General features: G+C 41.6%; 2 protein-coding genes across 3 annotated transcripts in view; one reads left to right on the top strand and one right to left on the bottom strand.

Moving 5' to 3' along the window:
• Positions 1–7,918, bottom strand: part of ROS1 (ROS proto-oncogene 1, receptor tyrosine kinase) — a 67,918-nt gene extending 60,000 nt beyond the window's left edge. Inside the window, exons 1-5 of the mRNA XM_071438097.1 lie at positions 7,668–7,918; positions 5,927–5,980; positions 3,994–4,053; positions 3,266–3,292; positions 451–511 (exon numbers count right to left, since the gene is read on the bottom strand). Of these exons, the coding sequence (XP_071294198.1) occupies positions 451–511; positions 3,266–3,292; positions 3,994–4,053; positions 5,927–5,980; positions 7,668–7,790 (325 nt within the window). The 5' untranslated portion in view covers positions 7,791–7,918. The remainder of the gene's footprint in view (positions 1–450; positions 512–3,265; positions 3,293–3,993; positions 4,054–5,926; positions 5,981–7,667) is intronic.
• Positions 7,919–25,512: 17,594 nt separating this feature from the next.
• Positions 25,513–26,635, top strand: part of DCBLD1 (discoidin, CUB and LCCL domain containing 1) — a 46,776-nt gene continuing 45,653 nt past the window's right edge. The window contains exon 1 of one of the 2 annotated variants that reach the window (XM_071438084.1): positions 25,513–26,338. In XM_071438084.1, coding sequence (XP_071294185.1) covers positions 25,750–26,338 — 589 coding nt within the window. In that variant the 5' untranslated portion in view covers positions 25,513–25,749. The remainder of the gene's footprint in view (positions 26,339–26,635) is intronic. The other variant, XM_071438075.1, reaches the window with a different exon arrangement.

Here is a 26,635-nt window from a genome sequence, read left to right as displayed (position 1 = left end):
ATTTTAAAGACAAAGACAGTTTGATAAGTCAGACAGAAACGGGCCAGGTTCAATGTGAGCAGTTGTGACTACTACCCCATATTTGTGTAAGTGTATTTTTAGTTACAGCTACTTAGTAAAATTTTTCTGAATAGAAATGGAGAAAGCATAAGAGACTTCTGAAAATATTTTCAAGGGGACTATTTCAATAGCACTGTATTGGCCCAAGGTATCATCTTAAACAGTTGAGACAGGATTCAAAACATCTCATGTCCATGAAAGGGAGGGAAAAATGTTTTACTCCAAGATAAACTTAAGTATATTTAAAGTTAAAAGAAAAAAAATAGTGGTAGTTTTCTGATTAATGAAAATACTCAAGACTTTCCTATTTTTTACATAAATCCAGACCATAGAACAAGACTACAAATTTATCAGACTGTCAATTGGACACAGGACTCTATTCAGACTTACTTAGTGCTTCATCTCCATATGCATCCTCTGCACAGCTACAGCCAAACTTACAGGAAACTGTCTGTGTAGGGCACAGAACTCACTGGTTAGCTTTGTGTGAAGGCAAACTTCCTTCCAGAATCATGCAGACACATTTTAAATACATACAAATTCTGTGGACATTTTGCATATGCACAAACCCAGTGGAAATAATTATATTAAATCTAAAAAATAGCACTACCATGAACTCACTCCAAAGATTTTCTTGAGGGAATTTCCATCAATTCACTGGGCCCTGAATTAAAGGATTCCTCCTTACACACTGTCCCTTTGTGGAAAGCATGAACGTGGAGCTACATTACAGCTGGAAATAGACTTCAGTGATGACCATGGAGTTAGGAAGACAAGGTTTTTGACTAGTTAGTAATATATTCCATATGTTGCATTTCACCCTTTCCTGCTTCATGTAGTCCCTATGAATGAGGCACATTCTTACAATGTATTACCAGTGAATTTTCAAAATAGCTGAAATCAGCAATTTTTTATAACAGCCATGCCTAATTCACACTTCCTTTTCAGCAGCTACTCCTTCTGTTACAGTTGTGCCTACAAGCTGCAAATATAACAAATACCCCAGGGCAGTGAGCTCCACACTGACATCCTAAGAACAGAAAATTCCTGAGTTTTCAGTTCAAGTAGGGAAGATAAATATAGTGTCATCCTGCTTTTTATGTAGAGAACTTAAGAAGTAGAAATGTGTTCTAGGTGGGTCTCAGTAGCTTTAAAATTACATGCAAGACTGAATCTCCTGGAAATCCAAACTTTTTGAGAAGTGGTTATTTGAGCTTTCCCAGGCAGGAGGTTTATTTGGGCTCATTTTATTCTGCAAGTTCATTCAGCCTTTAAAGTCTTGAAGTTTGCTCCACACAGCAGCAACCTTTCAAGTGATAATCAACCTTAAGATCATTCAGAAGCAATTCATTATGGCAAGTGAGGGAAGTTTTTTAATTGCTCTTCCTATGATTTGAGGAAACACGCTTCCAGCGCCCTATGGAAACTGATAAGACATGTTATTTCAGACAACACAGTTGCAACCAAGACAGATTTGAAAACTTGCTTAGCTTTATATTCCTATATACATTATGTCACATCTATACATTTAGTGCCAAGTGCAACCACTTATATTTTTTTTTCCAATATTTTCATATTCAGAGAAATAAAATAATTCCAGGTAAATTATCACCACTGTTAGTAGGTGAAAATTCAGGTATTAGTAGCTATCAAGTGTACAGTAGAGCATTAATTTATGACTAATATTTGTTTTAAGGGGTAGTGTCCCCACATTTCATGCCGATTCATAGTGCCTTCTGCCTCATTGAACACAGCTATTTCTGAATATTTGTTATTTGTTGTGTTAGTCTTTCTTCTGATTTTTATCTGAACCATAAATCCAATTTTTGCTTGAGGTAAGAGGATTGCTAAGGCTCCTAACCTTAAATTTTAAGGGAAATTTGCCAGCTGCTCTACTTGTGAACAATAAATCCTCATATTTTCTCCATCCATCAGCAATGTTCTTATATAAGCCACAGTCTGATGTCTTTTCTTGTGACTGTTCCCATGAAATTCAGTGGCAATCCCCTGTTCCTAGATGGAATGAGAAATACTACCAGATTTCAGTCACAAGGTGTACTCAGACAACAGAACTGAGCTAATGCCAAAGGAAAAGTCCCACTCTTACTCCCACTCCTTTGCTCTGCAGGCTGCAATGACCTGATCCTTTGGATGCAGTGACACAGTGTGTGCCTGACATGTGGGTAGTCAAGTCAGTCAGCTGATCCAGTGGAAAGATAATCTCAAAAAAGCCCCTGCAGAGTCAGCACATTTCAGTAGCATATTGTGTGACCAGACAGGCAAAGAAAAAAACCCTCAACACAAAAGCAACAAAACCCCCACACTCATTTTATGTCTCTACAAAAGTAATTTGGTTACTTCTTGGACTGGTCCTACACTCCAAAACCACTATTTCATGCATTAGTAAACCTTTGTCATCATCACAATTGGACAGACTAAAAAAAAAAAAATCCTTTCAATCAAATTCCCAGGTCTACAATGGGTTTGTATTCTACTCATGATTCTCCAACTCCTCCATCACCTTCTTGAAATGTATTGCTTCCATCTGGGATCATCCTTCATCCTGAGGTCTCAGCAGTGCCAAACACAATCTTTCATCCCCATCATCTCATCCCCATCCTATCCTCTATGTTAATGCTGAAAGCACCCATCTCTTTACCAGCACTTTGTTGACCCAAACTCATCACTGTGAACACCAGTCCATCCACAGAACTCCCCACTTGAGGTCTCTTTCTAAGGGGCCATATGTTGCCCCTTACTAAATTGCATTTTATTTCATTTAGGTTCTATCCAGGCAAGAGTTTTGTCTTCCAGCTCCCAAAGAGCTCTTCTAGCTCTTTGTTTTCACTTCTCGCCAAGCTGGTATCATACCAGCCTTAACAAGCATTCTCTCTGGATAGTCTTTGATGGAATTAATGGAAAATTGGATGAACAACACTCTTGGGAGAGCCTAGAACATGGTTTACATAGGTCTGTCCTGTTTCATAATAGTGAGATTTGTCTGCTTTCTTAATGTAAGCCTGTCCTTGGTCACCCACCATGCTGAAAAGGTACGTAACACATTCTTCACCTTTAGAAAGTACAAAACAATTAGACCTGAATTGATAAGTTTGTGTATCTACATTGTATTTCTTAGCACTGTGAGGACATAGCAATCACTGAAATAGCGATTTTTTTTTTATTGCTCTGATGGCATTTAACTTACCTCACATGTTCTAGCGTATGTCTCATTCTGCCAAGAAACAAATTAATAAAATGTGGGGTTAGCAAAATATAATCAGAGAGTATTTCAAACAGATAATACCAATTTATTAGAATTACTTACAGTGAAAGTACATTACAAAACTTTATCACTGGCAAATAATGAAAGAAGGAAAACCCACACTTGAAGAACAGAAAGTCAACATTAGAGTGATGCTAAGGTTGAATAAGATTCAGGTGTTCAAGATATGCAGAAAAAATAGAAGTTTGAAAGCTATCATGGCAGTTTTCCCAGACCAAAGCTAGTTCTCAGCCACCTGGTTTAGTATAAACAAGAAATCAATCTACTGAGGGCCTAAAATCTGCTTCATTTACATCTGCATGCAACTCTGAAACAAGTCCAATAGAGTAAAATCCTGAAAAGCACTAGTGCATTCTCACTGTCTAAAAACCTGCATTAAGCTTAATGAACTGCAAAATACATATATTCTGACAAACTAATTGAAAACCTTTGATATTAGATTCTTGTTATTCTTGTTGCTATGCAACTTGCATAACAAGAAATATTAATTTTCCAAAACAGAATTTATAAGGAACGGAGAAAAAAAATGTAGGCATTACATCTTTTTACAGAAACATTGCTCTGATTGGATTTTGAACATCTGCCATTGGATACAATGCTTGACAGGCTGGAGACAAGAGCTCTAGAGCCAAAGTTCAGGTAATACTCACACATTTCAGTGGACAGTCAGTTCGCACGGTTGCATTCCAAAACTGACATCCCTGTGTACACTGCAAAGACAGAGGATGGCTTTAAAAATGACTTTGAAAGCAGAATTCCAAAGGCAAGGGTTACTCCAGCATTAGCAACACATTAAAGGTATACATGGGTATTATAAGTACTCAGATCCTACAGTAAGAGTTGTGTCATATAGTGCCCTTCTCCATCCAAAATCAAATACAAAGCAAAATAAATTCAGTCTTGTTGTGGGAATGAGTTTACTCAGCCAGCTATGATGTAGTCAGTGCTCCCACCATCCCAGCTTTGTTTTAGCACTGTGTTTTACTCTGTGCAGAAGCAGCAAATCTGCTGTGTGCAGGACAGCAAAGCACAGAGGAAAGCTGTTCAGCACAAGCCCTTCCACATGTGCATGCCAATAGGCATTGGCTTTAAAACCATGAGTTTTCAGAGAAGTAATAAATATTATGTTGCTCAGTTTTGATATTGGACCTCTCTTGTTTATGCTGTCCCATCTACTTCTTAGTGATTGTGAAGGTTTTTCTTTTTAAAGGGAAGCTGGAACAACTTTAGAAGCAGAAGACTGATACTGAGTGTTGAAAAGCCTCATGAAAATTATAGTGAAAACTTGATAACACTGAGCAAAGATACTCAGTAAATTAAATAGGTGAGTCAACCTTGCTATGTATTGTCACTGACAACACAGACTTTTATGGTCCCAGCATCATAAATGGCCCAGCCTCATTAGATATCAGGTGCTGAGAGGCTGTTTGATACTAGTCTGTGGCAAATACTGAAGACTGAATTCTCCACCACTCTTCAAAGAATATGTATAATCACTGATACTGAAAGTGGCAGGAAAAAACTTTCTAACAGAATCTGAGCCATTAGAAAGCAGGCATTCTTTATCTGTACAAGACACACAGAAGGACATCTAATTTCTGTGTGTGCTGTGAGACTTTTCAAAAAAATATTTATCTACTATAATCATACCTATAAATTGTGTTTTATAGGTATTATAAAATTATCTAATACATGAACATCACTTTCCTAGAACTAATTTCCATGTATCTGCCTCCTATTGGAAGTCCTGTTATGGTCCTGGAGGTTTATCAAGAGAGGTCTCTGGTGGCCATATTCACTGAATGCTTCAATATTAAAGGTGGCCCTTCCTTGAACTTTTTCTTTGGGCATGCACTGTTGCTTCTTGTTACATAATTTGCAAAAACCCCACTGTAGACCTCATCTCCCCTGGTTCCAATCATGCTTATCATCCTGTATGCATCCCTTTACATCCTTTTTTTTTTTTTTTGCCAGTTAGTCTTTAAGCTTTATTCAGCAACTTCATGGGAGCTGAAAAGTTTTATTCTCTATGTTACCTATCACCACCAGCTTGAACTGCATTTGCAATCTGAACTAGGAAATCAGCTGAAGTCCTCCAAGAACACTCCTATGGAAAGCTCACATTAAACCCCCATGATGGACACAACCATTTGAAGTCCTAGAGAACTTTAAATGTTCAACAATTATAGGTTTTCTTACACTGAATCACTGAGGAAATTAAATAAACTACTTGACTGTACAGAGGTAACTGAATAAGACAGTCTTAATGATTTGCATGTTGGATGCAACACTAGTTTTGACTCGTTGTCTCAAAAATGAGAGGTTATAAACTTTGTAGATCACAACTGTGAACATAACTCACAGCAGAGATCATCACCCTTTACACATTTTCTTTAAATAAAAATTATAGCCATGTCTCCAATAACTTGAACCAAATCTACCCACTCAACTTAGTGACTTATGCTAGACAGGCACCTGTGCACATTTTCATGCATTCTTTGAAAATATGATCATTGTACCCATTGTATTCAAATACCAGGAACATAAAATGTCAGTAATTAAAAAAAGTAAACCATTACTCACTGCTCCAGTGATGTCACTAACATTGCAAAGGTTAGTAATTCCAAGTTCTCCTTCCTGTAGGAAAATATATAATTTTTTAAAAGTACCAAAATATTTCCCCAAAATTCTTTGATTAAAACACACTAAGTCATTGGCTTCTTGTAAACTGAATTTTCTTCAGCTGATGTTTACTCATCTGGAGAAATTTACTGTTGAGAAGTAGCTTCTCACTTGATTTCCCAGATACCATCAAACAAAGACATTGGCGGAATCAGTTGGTGTTTGTCAAACTGTCTGAGGTAGGAATTTGGCTCTTAACTCCCCATTCTGGTTCACTGAGTCAATAACAAATCCTTCACAAATATGTTGGGCTTAAAGGACAAAGCCAAGTGGCTTTGACCTCCTGGGAGCGGAAAGACCTTCCTCCAAGCGAAATGCCTTTTGTCTGGGCACCTTTTGAAGGGGTTTTACGCAGCCATATGGTGATCGCCACCACCCTTCCTCTCCTGCCAAAAGTGCCTGCTTTTTCACGTCATTCAGAGTGTGCAAGACCTGTATCACTGTCACTCAAGTGCAAATGATTTGAGGATGTATGCAACAACCTTAGAGAAGCTGAATAGCAGCTCTTAAATTTTTGACCTGAAACCAGGTAAGAGCAGCCTTTAAAAACAACTCTAGGAAGAAATTTTCAGTGCACTGGGTACACCGTGATAATAGTGAGAATCAGAGCTGTCACAAAATAAAAAAAAAATAAAAATCGAACACAACAAGTAGATCAGAGGAGAAAAATAAGATCTACAACTCTCAGACTCAAAGATTACATTTTTCACACCTGAATCAATACATTCACTGAACATAAATGTGATTTTCCTGTCTTTCAAAGCTGAAAGGAAGAGCAGCTTCTTTCTTATTCTGAATTAATTTAAACTTAAATGAAAGGATCCCCATTAAAGTTATCACTACATGATAGGTTTCCATCAGGGAAGGCAATTAACTCTTTCACTGGTGAAAGAGCTCCAAATAGTTTTAAAGGAACTGTCAGGGAAGTGTATGAAATAAAATAGAGCAGGTGATAGCTCTCTGCAGCAGGCTTCCACAATTAGCACCAAGTCACAAAATGTCCTTTTTACAAAGCAAAGATACACAGTGCTCTAAAACACATCAACACATTTCTGGCAAATAGAGGCAAGGAGGCAACTCCTGAAGGCAGAATAATTATCTAGATTTCAGAGGTTTTGCATATCTTTGTCTTGTGGTTGTAGAATGTATTGCACACTATTCCAAGGAATATTAAGAAAGTATAAAACTAAGGATCTAACCACTAATTTTAATACTTACAGAATTACCCACAATTTAAACCAGATAACTTGAAAATTAAGCTGCAGCTAGGTTCAGGGTATTGCTGTGTGTCACAGACAGAAAATTTAATGTGACTTTACAGTTTTCCTCAATTATATAACAAAAGCCCTGGACTAGGCTAAAATGAATAACTAAAAGGAATAAACTGAAAGAATAAAAGTTTATCTTCCCCACCATCCAGGGTCTTTAGCATTTATAGTAATTGCATGCAGTCAGAGTAGTGAGATTTGTTCCTTACCAGATTCCACAAATTCAAATATTAAACATTAATTCTCAAACTCTGCTCTTCATAAAAAACATTCTTTAGAGAAATTTTGCAAACACTGATATGCAATATGAAGTTTTTACAGTGCAAACAACAATCTGTATTTCAAAAGATTAGGTACAGGTTTTGAAAACTTACCAGGTTACTTGTACATAAGTTTTGACAGTTCCTTGAGAAAGCACAGTACACTGCAGAGATCCATAGACAGCAAAGAGCAACAAGCCTTTTTGGGGGGAAAACCCACAGGCAAGTGTTCTTCATAACTCAAACAATTTCATCTGGTAATGTGCCTCTTCCCTTGACTCAGCCATACAAACTCCTTCTAGTTTAGGGGATGGAGATACAACTGAAATTTCTGCACGTCAGATCACTAAAATATTTTCTGAATCCTAGTTTACACTCCGCTCCTTCAACAACTTCTCAGCTTCCTGGAGCACTTGTCTTGAGGTTACGCAACCTCTATTTCATAGTTTCTTATTAAGCCACTGAAACAAAAGAGCTGACAAATGAAAGTCAGTGTATCGACTTACACAAACATCATTAACGTGAAAAGGAAACCAAGGGCAATGCTTGATCAGGTGCTCCAAGCCACACAGAAACAGGGAAACGGTGGGAAAAAAACAGCTTAATGTTAATTTTGACTAGATCAAGATATTTCTAAGTATTTGTATGTGGATGCAACTACGAAAATTTGTGTTGATGATGAATAACATTGTTAGAACACCATTGGTCATATCAGACATAGCAAAAATTTTAATTAATCTTTTTTTGAATGACTGTTTCCAAATGTTGTTTCCACACCAGAATATCATGCAGAACAGACCAGTGCCTGCCTTCAGATGCAATCTAGACACAAACTAACCAGAGCCAATTTGCTAGAGGCTCTGTAGATGAGGAGGCTCAATTGTACAAGTAAGTTTAAATCCATATCATGGAAGAAAAAAAAAGCTGATAGACAAACCATGTGTCTGATTTAAAGAGTGGTTGAAGTTGAAAGCTGAAGACTCACATTAAAGAGGTCCATGGAAAGTCAAGCTTAAGACACATCCAGGCTCTGGTCTGTGGCACATCTGTGCTGTACCTGCAGAGATATCCAGAGTAATTCTGCAGTAGAAGATCAATCCAGCTTACATACACACACACATTTAGATGTATATATAAACAAATGCTATGTCATTTTGTGCATGTGTATTACTCATTATAGATCAAATGTGCTACTTTATGAATAACCCAGCATTTTGATGATCAGTTGAGGCTGGCACATCCTGTTATTGCTGCTTAGACAGGGTACCTGCTTTCCCACCATACTTTTCCAAGCCCCATTGACTTGCCAAGGAAACATTTCTGCAGCCATGCAATAAAACAGGCTGGGAACCTGGTTAACAGTAACCCAGCAGCAGCAGAGGTGAATTGGTTGGCATTAACCTGATGCTGTTTTTTCTGGCTCAGGCTGAAGTAGAATCCCCTGTGCTGTTCTGCCCATGCAGTGAAAGGAGTAAATGTACTAGGGCAGGAGGAAAGGAAAAGCCAGGATGGAGACAGACAATGAATATTGGGAAGCATGTGGCTCAACATGGTCCAAGGAAGGAAAGGCTTTTAGGACCAGGTTCCTCCTTTCCTTTTTTTTCAGTTGCCCTGGGAAGTATTGGGGGTTTCCTTGTGCAGTGTCTCAGTCTTTATTACTCAAGGCAGCTTCCAGATGAGAGTAAGGCTCATCTAGGGTGAGATTTGCTTTCAGCTATGCAGGTGTGGGGGAATTACTGCCCAATTTGCTTGTCACTTCTCCACTCCAGAAGGATGCTGCCCCCACTCCAGCCCATGAGCAAAGCTGCTCAAGAAGGAGCTCCTTAGATCCAGCCAAAATAAGCCAGTTTAGTCTGACTGCTTAAATAGTAGGTCTCTGCTAATCCAGCTCATCTTGGCTGAAGAAGTTTCATCAGAGCTCACATGACCAGCAACACTGAAGAGGAAGCTGGTGACAGGAGATGGAGGCTGCAATTTCTTCCTGAAGCAAAGAACTTTGGCTTTGGACAGTAAGGACATTTTGGACCTTCAGGATTTGGTCTCTAGGACTTTTAGGTCTGTAACAGTAAATTCAATGTACCCACATCAATACCTCAGCAAGTGGCATGGGGACAATGTACCCACATCCACACTTTAAAAATCTCTCATTCATCCAAGAGAGGATAGGCATAGCTGAAATACCTATGGTCAGTGGCTCTTAGATTTACTATATCCCAAACTGTTCCTGGGTATTATTTGTGCTAGTGCTGATGTGGAGCAAAATCAGACTTCAACAATTGATCTATGTGGTCACTCAGGATTAAGAGTGTTGTCTGGCATGGATTTAAATTACTAACTTAGATGCAGGACAGGTAAAAGGATAAGCCTAAGTTCAAACTTTTTTAAAAAATCTTTTAATAGCATTTAAATAGTCAACTTTTTTTTTTTTAATTTGTTTTGGTTTTTTTTTAAAGGAACTCTTTGTTAGGATATCTAGGGTGTTTTATCAGGATGTATAGGGAGAAGCACTGGGAGATGAGAAGCACAGAATCATACAATCATTATAGTTAGAAAAGACTTCCAAGATCACCGAGTCCAACCTTTGACTGCACACCACTATGCCAACTAAACTACAGCATTAAATGCCATGTCCATGGGTTTCTTGAATGCTTCCAGGGACGATGACTCCACCAGGTTAAGAACCAGGTTAACTCCTGGTGAGGAATATAATCAAAGTGCATCTTAGTCAGAAGAAAAAGCCCACAGCACCATAACAATACAGTATTTGGCTTTTCAGACAAGGAAACTTGGTTACTATCAAATACACATAATGAACACTTTGTAACCAGAAAGCTCGGCTGTTACTGATGAGGATTACTCTTGTCAGTCTATGAGTGTGTGTCTTTGCACACTTATATAGGGGTAGTGCACACATGCCTCACACAAATGGGCTCTAACAATTACAGTTAGTTAATAAAATAGTAATATTAAAGACACCATACAAACGAACTACTCAAATGGTGCAGAAATTTTTCTTAAACTTCCAGCACCGTTTTCCACCAGGTGTCACTGTAACATCCTATAAAACACGACTTTCAAAGAAAAAAAAAAAAAGCACTACAATATCTCCTTTCTTGTTTACCTTCCTTTGAACACATTGGGAGAACAAATAGTAACAGTCACCTGAGTCTTTAGATTTTTAACCTGAATTTCAGGAATTCTACAAGAAGAGAGCATTGTATGGGCTTTAGAAGCTGAACTTTAAAAGGACTGTTTGCAATATCTGTAAATAACAAAGCAATAAGTGTAATTTTTAAGTACATCACTTCCATTGCACTGCACCCTGATGTGGTACTAGGGGACCAAATTTTGTGAGATATCATTAATAACCTAGTCCTTTATATTACAGATCTCCCTACAGAATATCATTTTCTTTATCACAAAGAGCAGCACAAGTACAGACCAGTATATCTGCAAGGGACAAGACTGAGAATTAAGAGAAAAATAGAGAAAAGAAAACTTGATCTTACCTGGACAGAAGTACATATCAGAGCTCTTTACAAACTATGGATTCATCTTTCAAGTTCTTTTGAGTCTCTTGTAAGAAAAATAGAACTATGTACAGACAAATGGTCAGCCCGATAGCAATGAGTAAAGGGCTATCATACCTTGAGGAAAAACAAGTACCTTATTACTGCCAGTAAGGTGAATAACTAACAGCTTCCTTATACCTGAAATCATCATGATCCAAAAAACAAAGCTTTCCTGGGCATGGACATGCACAAGCCTGTGCATATGTACACATGAATGGTATAATATAAGCATTTAAAGGATCAAAGACACAGAGCTTTAGTGCTTTGCTGCACTTAGAGCAAAAGATTAAAATTATTGGCTCAAGGTGGGTTGGCAGCCTCCAGCATTCACCCCAGTGCACAGCCACAGGCTGTTGCACATACAGCCAGAAAGATCAGCTGGGAAACACCTTCTGGGCTGCCAAAAGGTTACAGACCAACACATTAACATAAACGGATGGCAACTTCAGCTTATTTTAATAGTACAGGACAAAAGCTCTCAAACGGTCAGCTCCCAGCTGATCCAGACCTGGAGTTGTGCCATCATTCCTGCCCTTGTGACAGCAACCTCAACCACAAAGTTTGGCCAAAAAATTCAAGGTAATACCCATTCCAGCAATCTACTTTTAAATCTCCTCCCACGTTTGAGTCAGGCACCTAAAATCTCATCAAATGAAACAACTGTCTTTGTGCTGCCTCTTGAACACATCTGTGCACAGTTTCACAAAACAGCAGCACACAGCAGGAATCGGCAGGACAACAAAAACTGGACACGGGATGGCTGAGGAGGCAGGCAGGGGCACTCAAAGGCCCGCAGATGTTTGTGCCTAACTGGGCTGTTTGCGTCCAGCCACACAGCACCAAAAATTCTTTGAAGATAGACCACCGTTCGTGAGTCCTTATCTTGATGAGAAGGAAAGCTGGGAGAGCTGAGAAAGGAAAAGAGAGAAAGGAAAAGCTGTCAATCCCTCAACCAGCCTACAGGGCAGAGCAATGAAAAGGAAAATCTCAGCTTTTACTTATCAGTTTCTATCTTTGTCTCGGGGAGGTCATTGTGAAAAGATACGCTGATGTGAAGTACTAAGTGATAATGGATTTACACTCTTTTCCAAAGATCATAGATTATTCGCGTTTTCCCTCCAGCAATGGGTCCCCATTAGATTTTGAATTTCTTAGTAAAGTAAATGAACAAGGACCCTTAGGGCAAAAAGGTTCCCTCCACTGCCCTGGCCTCCCTCCTTCCCCTTTCATTTGTTAGTGCAACTGCCAAGACAGCTGTTTGTCTGGCAAGAGCGGCCAGTCGGTCAGGGAGTGCTGTACACAAACAGAGGGAAGGCCGTACAAGAGAAACCCCCTGGAGTCTGGCTCAAGATTTATATCTATCTCTGCAGATTAGAAAAGTGGGGTTGGGGAGGGGGGAGGGAGAAACAGACTGTTAAACTGGATCAAATTGGAAAGACAGTCATGCATGAGATCCTTAGCTAAACCAGTCAGGAGACAGGGATTTGCTTCTATTGATCTGCAGTAATGATGACTGGAGAAATGTCTCATTAAACGATGCACAATGATGGATTTCAGACTAGGCAAATTTGAGCTGTGGAGATTAACAGGAAGAGATGTAAAAGCTAGGCCAGGATAGAAAAGATAAGAAATGCTAAAGGGTAACATGGATTTATAAATACATTGCTAAAAAATTCAACTCTAAAAAGAAAAATAATATATTAGAGTTTATTAAACTATGTTTGTGTAATCATCATACACAACATTAGGAGAAAGTGAGCACAAAGCAACAATAAAAACCTTGCTGTTAAGTAGGCAAAGCTTGCACTTTTTTGTATTTCTTTAAAGAGGGTGAGTTGGCAAAGTATCTGCAAAGCTATTCAGTGATTTGTTCAACTGTGTTATCTATTAGTTATCTCCTGATTATTACTGATCAAATGTGCTATCTGAAATTTGAAGAAAACTAAATTTTAACATACACAAATAGCAGGCAGTGCACAGTGTGAGTGTAACATGGCCTGATGCAGGATGTCTGAAGAGGATTGCATGAAAAAGATGTGCAAAGGGTTTTAGAGGGAAACAGAAGGAAAGAAGATTGTATACCACAGAGGGAGTGACTTACTGTTCTGAGCACTAGATGAGTGTGTAAGAAGATATAAAATCTAGATTAGGAGAAAAAGACAAAAGGTGCAGAAGCAGTAGTACAGATTACACAATCTTCAATCTTTGTAAAGATCTTCAGAACAGTCAGGTGTGCAGTTTGAATAAACATCTCCCATAAAAGTCTCTACCTCTAACACCTCCTGGTTTCCATGGCATTCCCAAATACCTGAACATTTCATCTCCCAGTAGTTCCATAAAAAGAAATTGCTTATCCAGCAATCCAGGAGAGAGCCCATCTGCCTTGAGCTCCTTACAGATTGAGAAGCAACAGTGCCCATTGTGGAGACAGGAATTAACTGGTGCTGGATTTGACCATTTCAATCACCAGCCTGAGAAAGTGTGTTGCTGGACTGTTATTTGGATGCACTTCTCACTGACCTTTTGGTAGGTATCTAGAGTCCCAGTCCTTCTTCCCCCATAAATTCCCACCCTCCTCTTCTTGACTGAGCAGCACCCCTGGGTACAGGCACTGACACTGGTGCACAGGAACAAGCAGATCCTTTTCTCCATGCAAGCAAGAGCAAGCCTCCTCACAGGAGGGGAAAAAAAAATTAAGGATGTTCTCTAAAACACAGGCTTGTTGCAAACAGTTGGAGGTATATCTAATCCCTTCTTTTCTGAAGCAGAGGGAAACATTCCCAGGGAAGACCATAATTAGCTGAGATCTACCATCAGGAGAAATCCTGGGGATGTTAATCCAGCACATCATTTCCACCTGCAATAACCGCTACAGTAAATGCTGTGGGCAAGACAACACTGTCTCAACTTGCTAACATGCACCAACACCACAGGCAGCCCGGTCAGCTTCAGGCTTTATCCTCCAAGGGTTTCAAACCCCTCTGGAACACCAACAGCTGCTTTGACTTTAGACAAGTCTGCTCCTTGCCCTTCTGGGTGCAGGGAAAGGCCTGAGCAGGGTTCCACAGCCCCCAGATTCAGATCAACCTGATGAGGGCCAGCCCCTGCTGAGCTCCTCCACTGTGCACCCAATCCCCTGCTATGGGGAACATGGGCCTTGGTCCCATTCCCTAAACACAGGTCCCCAGTCACACCCTCTCTCTTGGAGGGAGCACCAGATGTTCACCCAGGACTAGCAGTGTTTAGGTACTGTCAAAAATAGGTTAGAAACTGATGTAAAATAGTTGATAGATGGTTAAGCATGTACTGTTAGTTTGGTTATTATATTGTAAAAGGGGTTAAAAGGGTAGTTATAAGCATAACACACCTAAGCAAAGTGCAGCACCCCCCAAGCAAAAACGAGCCAGCCTGGACAGAACTGTAATGGGCCAATCAAGCACCTTAAACCTTCATGCAACTGAAGGATCCAAAAAGAAAACAATTCAAAGGGACAAAACGCAGGATAAAAAGGGGCTTCCGACCCACTGAATTTGTGCTGCCCCATCTGGAACATCAGGGACCCCACTGCTGAGAAGACCCAGCACCAGTGCTGCAACATCCTCAACAGGAATGCTCCTGCTCAGCCCGCGGGTTGCAATGCTTTAGGCCTTTCTTTTTCTTATCATAAAAGCTGAATTCACTTTAGTCTGGGAGCTTGCTCCCGTTTTTATCAGGTACCATGGTAGGGTGTTCCCAGGGCAGAGCCCATCCCACCCCCAGCCAAGAGCAGGGCAGCCAGGGCCATCATCCAGCACCTTCCCAGGGACAGAGAGGCCAAGGATGGGATGCTGCCCAGGGATGGAGAGTGGCCCTGACTTTGCACCACTGGGGCAGGGGCTGATGGCTCCAGGGCATGGGTCCCTGGGGGAGTGGGGAAGCCCATCCCAGGTGTGCCCTCAGGCCAGGTGTCATCCCAGAGCAAGGGAACCCCTGCCCTTCTGGACCAGTAGCTGAGAGCCACAGGGATCATTCAAGAATCTCAAAACGCCACTGATTTGAGTCTGCCAACTCCATTGACTGCAGCAGCAGTCACTCGAATTTAGATGTATTGATTTTAAATTAATTGCAATGCTTTTAAACAGCCTGAGTATTATCTGCCCACAGCCATATGTGCTGACCCCCAAGCTGGCACAGCCATGCTGTCAGAATCACAGCGAGACGGTGGTTTGGGTGTTAAACCAGCTTTTTTATTTTCTTTTGCTGAGGAAATTTCCTTCAGGCTGAGGGAAGGTTCCTTCCTCAGGAAGTTGTCTTTACTGAGAAGCCAGGCAGATGCCAGAGCAAGGAGGGCACAGGCACACAGAGCTACACCCGCACACTGCCGGTGAGGGTGCATCCCATGCCGAGAGGATTTATCACCTGTGAAGGACATCAGCTCTGGCATTCCCTGGCATGGTCCCAGACCTGCTTTCCTCTCCTTTCCTGCCCTAGCAGTGCAGTCCTTCCCTCCCCCTTGCACCAGCTCTGGCACTGTTTTGATCCTCTCCTGAGCTAATTCAGGTCCCCAGCACAGCAGAAAGCCATCCACCTTGTTGGCAAGAGAATGTTCTGCTACCTCAGCAAATTGAATTAGCTCAACACAACATCAGGTGAGCTCCAGGAAGAGGGGAAGTGAGGCAAAGAAAGGAACCCTTTGACCCAGTGGGTTTGAGCCTTCACTCTAACAGCTGCTATTGTTAACTAAATTTAGGTCTGATACATCATTGTCCCTTAATAGAGGGAAACCTGGGGAGCAGGGTCTGCTGCTCATGACATGTTTGAGTGTGATCTTGCACAACAGAGCAGTGACCTCTCTGTGCATTATGATAACACAAATAGTAAGAGGTGGCCTTTAATTGTGAGCACATCTGGACTCCTAAAAGATTTGCAGTACAATTACATGCTTAAGCTGTAATGACAAACACTACCTCAATGCAAAGCAGGCTAAGACAGGACAAACATTAAACAAGGGATGTCATACAGGTTCATATGTTTATGCTCCCAAGATTAAAGATCTAAACTGCTTTATGAAAAGTACATTATTTTTCCAGTATTATTTACATGCACAAGCACAATAATTTGCCTATTCTAAGGCTGAAAGGATTCAGTGGAGCTCAAAGAAAGGGATGCACTAAAAAGAGGAAAATCTCTGTATCAAAACGGATATAAGAGAATGAATAATTTTAAAACAATAACTAAAGCAATTATTTCTGAGAAGATTCTTGTGGCTAGGTTGGGGTGGGAGGTGGGTTTTTTTTTTTAGTTGGTTTTTTGGATTGTTTGTTTGGTTCGTTTTTGGTTTTATCTTTTATCTTTTTAAAATTTATTTTCCAGCCATGTTTTGGATTTCTACTAAAGCACAAACCACAGAACGACTATTCTCTGAAAAAAGGTTAATGTGCCCTTTCACAATAATGCACAGGTTAAGTAAAGACCATATCCTTCAGCCTCCCTGGGCATTTGTGTTCTCAGTCCAGTGTACTGGGGAATAACCATCCTAACAGCAATTTAAATTAGGTGCAGACACATGCAGTATTCCATTGCTCTGCAAGCTGCAGAAGTTGAGCAGAATGAAGAGCTATGCATACAGCAACATCTTGAAATGTTACAGCACTAGAATCTAGAAAGCATGGGACCAAAACACATTTGGCACTACTATCAAGAGAGGCTCCCCCAGTAATGTCAAGGTACCTGAGATTAGGCCCACAAACTAATCTGAACAAAGAGACTCTGCCCAAACAGGACTACTAAGCAGTAATGCTTCATTTAGTGGAGATTCCAGGCACACAGAGTGCCCAGGTAGATCTACTCCAATGTCTGTATACCAGTAAAAATAGTTCACTGCATTTTCACACAAATTTTTCAGATAAATGTAATACACATGAGGAATCGTATATCAGTGTGTCTTTATAATACTAGTAAAACAAAACAGCTATAAATATTTCCTTTATGTAGCAACAAGTTAGCCTTTACTTGGTAGAATGGCTGTCTGCAAATGTTATTATTTTCTATGACTATGGTATCTCTGTCATGCTGTTTTTGTTTCCTGTTGTCATTATAGTACAAGAGTTCTATTGCAATTACATTGCAAGGTTCCATATTGCTAGAGTTTCATACCTCCTTGATGTTTCTCATAGGCAGCTCCTCTAGGCACTGACTCTTCCTTACCCTTACAGCAGCCAACTCACTCCAGTTCCCCTCAGCCAACCAATACACTCTTTTATAACACTCTTTTGATTGGCTACAGGTGTGGCCTGTTAAAATCAGGCCTGCTCCTAATCCTCAATAATTGGCTCAGCTGCAACTCTTTAGGGGGTAAGATTACTTTCTATACTACCTTTATTTACTTATGTTCTATCCCCCTACAGTTTCCTTTGCTTCAGTGTTTGCTATTTTATTGCATTAATGTAATTCTACAGATCAAAGCAGCAGCAACAACAACAACAAAAAATCCTGGGACAGTAACGTAGAACAAAGAACATCAATAAAAAATACTGGGCATAAGATGCAAGGAAGTAAGTGAAAGTTCATGGTCCACCAAATCCAGGCTGCAACCAGCAGAAGCCAATGTGAAATTACCTACATGTGCTCTGGAGTGGTTGGTAACTGAGAGGCAGGCTGAAGAGCAGCTGGGCTTCCTGCTCCTGCTCATTTAGAGGATAGGATTTGCCTCTCTAGACTCCTGGTAACAGGAGCATATTGGTGGGAGTATAGGAGAGGAATCAGATAATGCCATGAGAACTAATCAAAATCCATTTGATCATTCTCTTTTCTAAGTAAAAGCTACAAAGTCAGCTAGAAAACAGTTCCACATGCTAACATGAATCCCAATTATTGATTAATATACCGTGCTCATCTTTATTTAAACAGGAAGTCAAATACCTATAAATGGTACAGTATTCAAATGTACACAGCAGAAGTCTGAGCCTAAAAGATTATGGTAACTCCTGAAAAGGTGCTGAGTCCTTGTAAATCCCTCATGAGCAAGGTGCTGCATGAGAAAGCCAGAAACTGCAGGGACTCAGATCTTCTCTGAGAGCAGAGGTAACTGGAGAGCCTGAGCAGGTAATTATTACCAGGGTTAGTTTTGGCCTGGTTGGAGCAGTCAATAACAGTCTTAGCTGTGGCTGACTTCACCAACACCCTGCTCACCATTTGGCATTCTGGGTGTGCATCCTGAATCCTTTTGTGCCAGACTAACCCAAACTGTCCCAAGGCATCTCCTCTGTGAAGCTGTCTGATTCTTTGTGCACATGAGGAACTGTGGCTGGGTGGTGGAGGCTCTTACAGGGACTTTGGCCACAAACAGTTGTTCTCTGCCCCAGCTGCTCATGACAGATGAAGGTTTCCTTGTTCCCAGGTGCTCTGTTCATCCACTGGAGAATGAAGCCATGAAGGGTTCACGCAAACTTTTTAAGCTATTGGGGACAAATGTGTATGAAATAGATAAATGTTAGTGTGGGAACTCAACATGCCCAGGCAGCAGGAGATAGAAACTAAGGTCAGGCAGCAGAGCTGCTCACACAGTGGATGCCTGGCCCTGGCCCTTATATCTCTCACCTGTGCAGGCAAGCAGCCCCAGGAGGTGCATGCCTGGGCTGAATCTGCATGGACAGTCAGCCCAACCCCACCACCCTGCACATAAACCTTCATCATGCTCAAGGGAAGGAGGCTAAGAACGTCTGATTTTGGTGGACAAGTGCCATACTGGATATAGAGCAAAAAATTAAAATACAGGCTGAATTTAAGTCTTGGAGGCAGACCTAACTTGAGCTCAACTATGTCTATCACATTTGGAAAAAGGCCTTTAGGACCATTTATGAACCCTAGGGCAAAGAACAACTACCAGCATGCATGTCTGTCATAACTAAGAATACAGTACCTTTAATGAAAAGAAAAAGACAGAAGAAAGCTAAAAGTTCTTGCTTTAGGAAGGAATATCTGAGAAATTATACTGCCCACACAAACCTAACTTTAGGTGGCAACAAATATGAATTATTGATTTTTTTATTATCTTATGAAGAAAGAATGTTCAAAACAGATTTGAGGGTTCACCAATATGATATATTTACTTTCTGTTGTGCAGTCATCTCTGACAAGGAACCTAAAGCAGGCTCTAAGTTTTTGTATTTCATAAACAGGCACAATAGTACATTAATGTAATTAAAGTAATTAAAAGAGGAGAAAATACTCACTCAAACTCACATTTTTCTAATTATTTGTAAAAGGCAAAAAGTTTTTTACAGAGACAGATTACATTTGATCAGGCTTTTACATTCAATAAATAGCCTGGCTTCAAAAGGAATTCACAATGAATCCTTAAACTATATATACAGTTGTGATCCACAGCTGTGTCAGTATGAATTACAAGAATTTGACCTTGTGATTCATTGGCGTAGTGGCCCAATGCTATGCAGAAAAGTTGCACAAGAAGCTTTTTCTCCATACATAATGATTATTGCAGATTTATGACCTGTGCTTCCACTGTGCATAACTGGCTTATGCTGTGCAGACTTCCACAGGGCCTGTGCAGAGCACAGGGAGGGGGGAGGGACCACATTCCCACACATCATAATTGCTAAATTAATAAGCATGATTCCCATCCCTCTCTCTTGGAACAAATGAACTGAAGAGAAAGAGGGTCTTACTTTTCAACTCCTGAGACTGAGTTCACATCATACACTGCAGGAAAACTGCAACATGGCATGATAACCCTTGAAATTAGGAAGACAAGCTAGATCTGGAGTACACTGGATGACTACTTTTAAACCAAGTAGTCACTCAGCTCAAACTTATATTTGTTTTCAGCTCTCTTAGTTTTACAGGCACAAGTATCATGATCAAAAAACCAGCACATAAACTGCCCTCTCCAGTGTGCATAAGTGGCACACTATATTAGAAATTATCAAGTCCTGCTTATTTGCATTCATCTCCCATTACTCCACACCTTTTGGGAAAGATTATAACTAGATCAATTGCTAACTTTATTTAAAAGACATGTGATTCAAACATGTCATTCCTGGAAGTGACCACTGGATTGCCTCATATTTTGCTCAAGTAATTTCTTAGCTCCTACTTGGACGCAACCTCATAAACATGAGTAAATGATTAAGACTACTTGCTTCCCATGGAAAAAAAATGCAGACTGTGCAAATTCAGCTGTGAACTCCCTCTTGAAAATTCCAAACATGTTACCGTTAAAAATTACTGATGTATTAATGGGCAAAATTTGACATTTTTTAAAAGTATGAGGACTTGGAGCATCACAAAACCTCTCTAAAACACCTATAAAAACTATCAGAGCTTTGTCACTGACCATGACCAAGGATGTTGCCAAACTAGCAAACTATAAAACAGTGGGCTCTGTTTTGACAAAAAGTATCATGAATCTCTAGATCATAATATTTTTCAAGGCAACCCTAAAACAATATGTTTAAATGAAAAGGAACGTTCTGCCCCATATTTCTTGACAGCAGCATAGCATGTTTGGTTGATTGTCTTCAAAATCCAGATGATTAGCAACTTTATTTCTTTTTCCTTCAAAGTATGAAAAATTATGACCTATGACGACCAAGCAGCTGTGAGAAACTGCAAAATATGTGGCAGTGGGACAAATGATTAGTCTTCAACTTGATCTCATAATTACATCATAATAGGTGACATGATTGGATAGGTTACAGCAATTAAAGTGATGAAAAGTGCACATTCATCCCCTATATGACTCTCATTAGAGTTACACCCAACTGCTGCTGTTGCAGTGAATGAGGCTGCTTATCTCTTAGCATCCAATTATCCCATAGACATTCCCTACCAGTGCTGGGAAGAGCCCTGCTATCACCCCCACTCAGACAAGCCCGATGCTTAAGACAAAAGTCTTGAAGCCTGCTGCGGTTTAGTTTTCTCTCCTGGAATTTATTGCCTGTTATTTCTTTTTCCGTGTTCTTAAGGTCTACGAATATTTATGGTCTCTCCCCCCTGGGGATTCTTGCTACCAGTGTAATTACATAATGACACTACAGTCATCCATATGGGTGCAGGCAATGACCTGTGCTAGTGCAAGTTAAACTGTTTCTTCTATCTGAAGATTTTTTTTTTGTTTTGTTCTATCTGATCCTTGCCTCATGTTTGCCTTAAAATACTGAGGAAGCGTTCGGTCACGATATCCTCTTAGCTACTTGCTCAGAACTACTTGAAAAGTGGAAATGTTATTTTACTGACTCCTTCCCTCCTGGGCATTTTCACACCTGGAGAGGGATGCTTACATTAAGCAAGGAGGGAAGCTGCTAACATGAACTCCACTAGAACCCAGGCTGGCTCTGAGAGGGAGGGCGCAGCCCCACAGCCAACTACAAATGGGTAGATTTTTTTTCTAATTCCAATGAGTAAATTGCGAAATTTTTTGCAACGGTAGCTAGGTGAATATCCAGAGGAGTCTTGGCGGTCAGTCCAACTCCTCATGGCTTAATGGTATGCAGGCCTTAGTGGAGGGTGGTGTTTTACAGGCTGAAATGTCCATGCTGCTCCATGGGCAAGGCCTTAGATTCCAATGATAAAAACAAAGCATACAGCATTGTGTCCATAAAATACTCTACATACACAAAATAATTCATGTATATCTCAAGGAATTTGCTAAACTTCCTAAGGCATGCCACAGCCTTGTGGCACCATTCACTTTGCTGTAGTCTGATCATTTTTAACAGAGAGGACTCCTCATGCAGTTTATACAAATGCTGCATCTAGATGCATTTAATGATTTTACCTTATGTGTTTTATTTTCTGAATTTTTTATATAACCAACACATACACTTCTGGCAGAACATAGTCCCTGAAAACACGGAGATCGGCAACCACAGCATTTTGTTCTCAGCTTTATCCTGTAAATCCACTATACCATTTGCTTTTGCCCCTGTGAAAATGCAAAACTTGGCCCTTATATAAAGACTGCTAAAAGGCCTCTCAATCTGCAAGCTATCCTTCTGCTAATGAAGAGATTAACATACCTCTCAATGTCTAGAATTGTTCTTGCTGTTTTGTAATTTGTAACCTCGGGTCCTCTCCACCTCATTGTGTTTTCAATTCCTCCCCCTTCTTCTATGCAAAGAAAAAGCTTTCCACTTACTAAGAGCAGGAACTTTCCTGTTAGCTGCACAAAAGCAAGACTGCTCCATTAAGATGAAACTTAAACCTCTTTGTATAAATTAAGTGTTTGGTTTCTATTATTTTTCCCCTAGAACCTGTACAGAACAAGATGCTTTTGAAAGGAAGAATATATACAGTGTCAAGCTTGCAAGATAAGCTTAGTAGAGCTCTGCAGTGTGTTTTTCCCTCTTCCCCTGCCCCTTGCCCCAGAGAACTACCAGTTTAACATCACACCAGGAACACAAGGACTCATCAGATGATTTACATCTGCTTAGAAGCAGCTCTTTCTCTGTGTGTTATATGCCATTATGCAACAGTATATAAAAAGTATAGGTCAAGAAAGTGAATCCATGAAGCTAGAGACTGTACAAGTCTACAAATGAAACCTGGGTATATGTCCCAGTACTGACCATCCACCTTCTGAAGTGTTTTGAGCCGATTTTGTTCTGAAGTCCTTGCTCGCTGTTTGTTCATCCTGGGGTCAAAGGTCTGTTTAGTAAAAACTCAACGGCTCATTTGCAGGTGGCTGCACAGTAAAGATATCCATACAATGAAATAAGACACATTATTATCTAGCTGCGGGTGACTCAGTTAATACCATTTGCAACATACACACAAAATACTCCTAACTCATACCCTTGGAAAACTACCTGTAAAGGAAAGGCATATGTTCATGCTAAAAAGTAGCAATGTGTTTGGGTGAATCAGATCTCTTCCAAATTAAGTCAGTGTTAGTGACCAAAATCAGTTGCAAAAAGCTGTCAGAAGTGGTTTGGCACGGAGTTTTCCTGTTGTGAAACTCCCACCGTGTGACAACATATTAGTGAGGCTCAATGTATGCCTTCTTTCTGAACTAATCTTCTGCCTTAACTCAAAGCACATGCCTTTAAAACTATATTTATTTAAAAGCTGGTTTTAACTCTCCTCCTTACGAAGGGAAATTTGGAAAAGCACACATGAACCAGTATAGCAAGATGACAAGGGTTACACAAGTCCTCCTTGTGAATAACAACTTTGAGAGCTATAGACTCTTTCATTCATCTTAATGATTATTTAATCTTGGAAGATGACAGTAAGTTCTTTGCCTACAGCATATTGAAAACTGACAGAGAGAGGGCATAGTAATGAGAATTTAATAGCAAAATAAATAATACAGAAGCTACTTCAACTGATTGCATTATTATTATCCTGCTGCAGTCAATAGGAAAGCTGTGCTCCCAACACCGTCGAGAGGAGCAGGGCTTCCCCCTGAGCACTGCAGGTTTGCAGCAGGAAACACGTGGCCTTGGACAAGGGACCAGCCCCGGCTGAGCCCAGAGGGGTGAGATTGAGAAGGCAGCCTGCACGCTTTCCCTCCACCAGTGCTCTCCTCACTGGCCGTGAGCAGAAAACAAATACCACTCCCACATATTTTACAGCCCCAGTCTCAAGAGCATGACTTATCATTTCACTACAAATCATTGAAATAAAAATAACTGTGAATTGAATCATTATCTCTCTGTCTCAGAGGGCACTGCCAAGCCTCCAGCGCCCAGGAGATGAAGAAAGCCTCCTTTCATGGTATCTGCCAACCTACCTTCCCCCTTGTTCCAAGCCTCTAGAGCTGTGTGACAGGCAAAAACTGTTTTGGCCTTCCAAGGCTCCTAACTTGCCTCTACCAATTACCAACCATCCAAGTTCTGTGGAGAGATCAGCACTAGTGACATTATCTGCAAGTTCCATGGCAAAGTGCTCTGCACATTAAATTGCCCAGGATCACCAAAGCTTATCACAGTTTATCACAGTACTGCTTCCCTAAGGTTAGTTGGGATTGACCTGCAGGACTGTTCTGTCCATATTTATGATAACTCTTAACAAATAGAACTAGAAACTGGCACTATTACTAGAGAATATATTCTAGATTTCAGTTGATGGAATACAAATCAGTATAATTCCCAACACCAACCCATGCAGGACTGACTGGTTTTGATTGCCTGCTGAGACTAATACAAAACAATGCATGCTCATATGTTGTTATATCGCTTTTCAACAGCTACCACTCTTTCAAAGGTGATATATGTTTTGCAACATATTGTTGATATATGTATTTGCAACATGTATTATCCTATCCATCTCTCTCCCTCATGTTTCCATTTATTCCATTCAGTCTTGTTTGTAGGTTTTGGACCAGAATTTGATATTGGAAAAATTATTTTTTGTGACCACAATATTTTCACCACTTCTGTGGGGTCTCTAAATCTAGTCTTGAGGCTGTTGCAGAGTTTGACTTTCTTGCCCCTTTGTCTCTATAATCACTCTCATTTGTATGGATTTGCTCCTGACAATCTGTGAGACAAGTACAAGAACAGGCCACTTTTATTCACATGGACACACTGCTCCTCTTTAAAAGTCTCTCAGTCTTCAGTCTTGAAGAGAGTCACCCATCCCAACCCCTGCAACCAGAAGGATGCTGGCATTTGTTGGCAAAATCCGGTAAGGATTAGTCTGACCACCAAACTGCTGCACTAACAAACACTCTCTCTGCCTTATATCATCTCTAACATTTTAGTCTAGATTTTAAACTCTCCTTTGAAAAGAAGGGTAAGTCTCAAATACTAACAACGTGTGTTAAATACATATACCAAGAATATAATGTACTGGGTACATGGCAAAAAATATGCCTGATCACATATGGTGTCTGAAAAGTTAAAAAACAGACATTAACACTTACAAAACAAGAGCTCAATTAGAATAAAGGTTTACCAAACTCGACTTTTTTCTAACATAATATAAAATCTAGCAATGTTGTCTCTGACATACAAGTTAATTCTGTACTTCATTTTAGCACAGCAGCACAGTGTTCCTGACCTGCCAGCAGTGTGAACTCACCTGCCTCACAGCAACCCATCCCCAAAAAGACTGTAGAGATTCAGACAGCCTATCTTCCATTCTCCAGGGTATTTCTAAAAGGCAAACCACTGGGGCCTGCTTAACATTCGGGTCTCCTGCAGCTGCTGGCACTGTGTTCCCTGCCGTGCATCTGCAACCCTCCCTGTGCCACAGGTTTCTTCAGAGCCGGACAGTCAAGCTGGACAGAGAGAGAGATGCCCACAGCATACTTTAGAAAACTCCTGTTTAATTCCGCCCAGAATTGAAACAGACAACGCTGGCACAGGCTAACCACACGGCTTGCAAACCTGCGTGGAGACACCTCCTCAGCACCGGCAAGCCCGATCACGACCCCAGCTGTGCTGAAGGGGCCGGACGGGGCAAGCGGGAGCGTCCGGCCCCACTCGTGTCCTCCCTCGCACACACCCTGCGGCTTCCCCGCGCCCCTTCCCGCCGCGGCAGCGGGAGCGACGCCTGGGAATCAGCCTACGAACGGCAAAATAATCCTGTTTCCTCAAGAACATACTCGCGTATACGAGCGCGTGTATATATGTGTGTGGGCATGTACGTGGCTCGCCAGCTTCGGGGGCTCGCAGGCGATGCCGGGGGCTGCAATGCTTTGGGGAAACGCCGCGACCCCGGTGCAGCACCCGGAGCGGCGGTGGGCGGGAGAACAGCGCTCGGCGAGGGGAGGGGGCGGCGGGGCCGCGCCGGCCCCTCGGTCCACGGCAGGAGGAGGAGATACCCCGAGCGGCAGCCCAATGGGAATTGTGGCGCTTCCCCTTCTCCCGTTTCCTCTCTCCACCCCCAGCCCCAGGCCGGGGAGGCGGGAGGCGGCAGCGCTGCAGCCCGGCCACCGGCGGGGCACGGGGCCAGCGGCAGCCCCGCACGGCCCCTTCTCCGCCTCCGCAGAAACACCTGCGGGGGGAAGGATGCCGGGAGGCGGCCGCCCCGCTCCGCGGGAGCGCGGGCTGGCTCCGGAGCCGCCCCAACCAGAAGGAGAAGAAGGAGGAGGAAGAGGAGAGGAAGAGAAAGGAGCAGGAGGGAAGTGGGGAAGTTGTGCCTCGCCCGCCCCGCCGAGAGCCGGAGCCATGGGCCCGGCCGGGGGGGCGCGGGCCGCCCCCTCGCTGCTGCTCTCGCTGCTTCTCGGAGCCTCGGCCCCGCTCTGGCTGCGGGCGGAGACGCTGGGTGAGTGCGGGGCCGGGCGGGGAGGCTCGGCAGGCGCGGCCCCGGGGAGCTGGGGGCGAGCGGAGGGGTGCGGCGGGCTGCCCCCGCCGTCCTCGCCTCCTGCTCTGCGGGAGCGTAGCCTGAGCTGCTCTCGGGGCTGTATATAGCTGACCTGGTTAATCCTCGCCGGGTTTATCCCTGTGTCTGAGTAGCTGCGAGATTAAAGTGGTAACCAGCCTTACCGTAAATGTATACTACGACTTTTTTGATATTTGTTAATTAGGACTTTTTTTTTTTTTTTTTTCTTCTTTTATAATA

Source organism: Agelaius tricolor, unplaced genomic scaffold, assembly GCF_023055355.1.
Source record: "Agelaius tricolor isolate 1412-34295 unplaced genomic scaffold, bAgeTri1.0.p SCAF_1, whole genome shotgun sequence".
NCBI classification, from domain to species: Eukaryota; Metazoa; Chordata; class Aves; order Passeriformes; family Icteridae; genus Agelaius; species Agelaius tricolor.
This window is presented reverse-complemented; position numbering and strand designations above follow the sequence as displayed.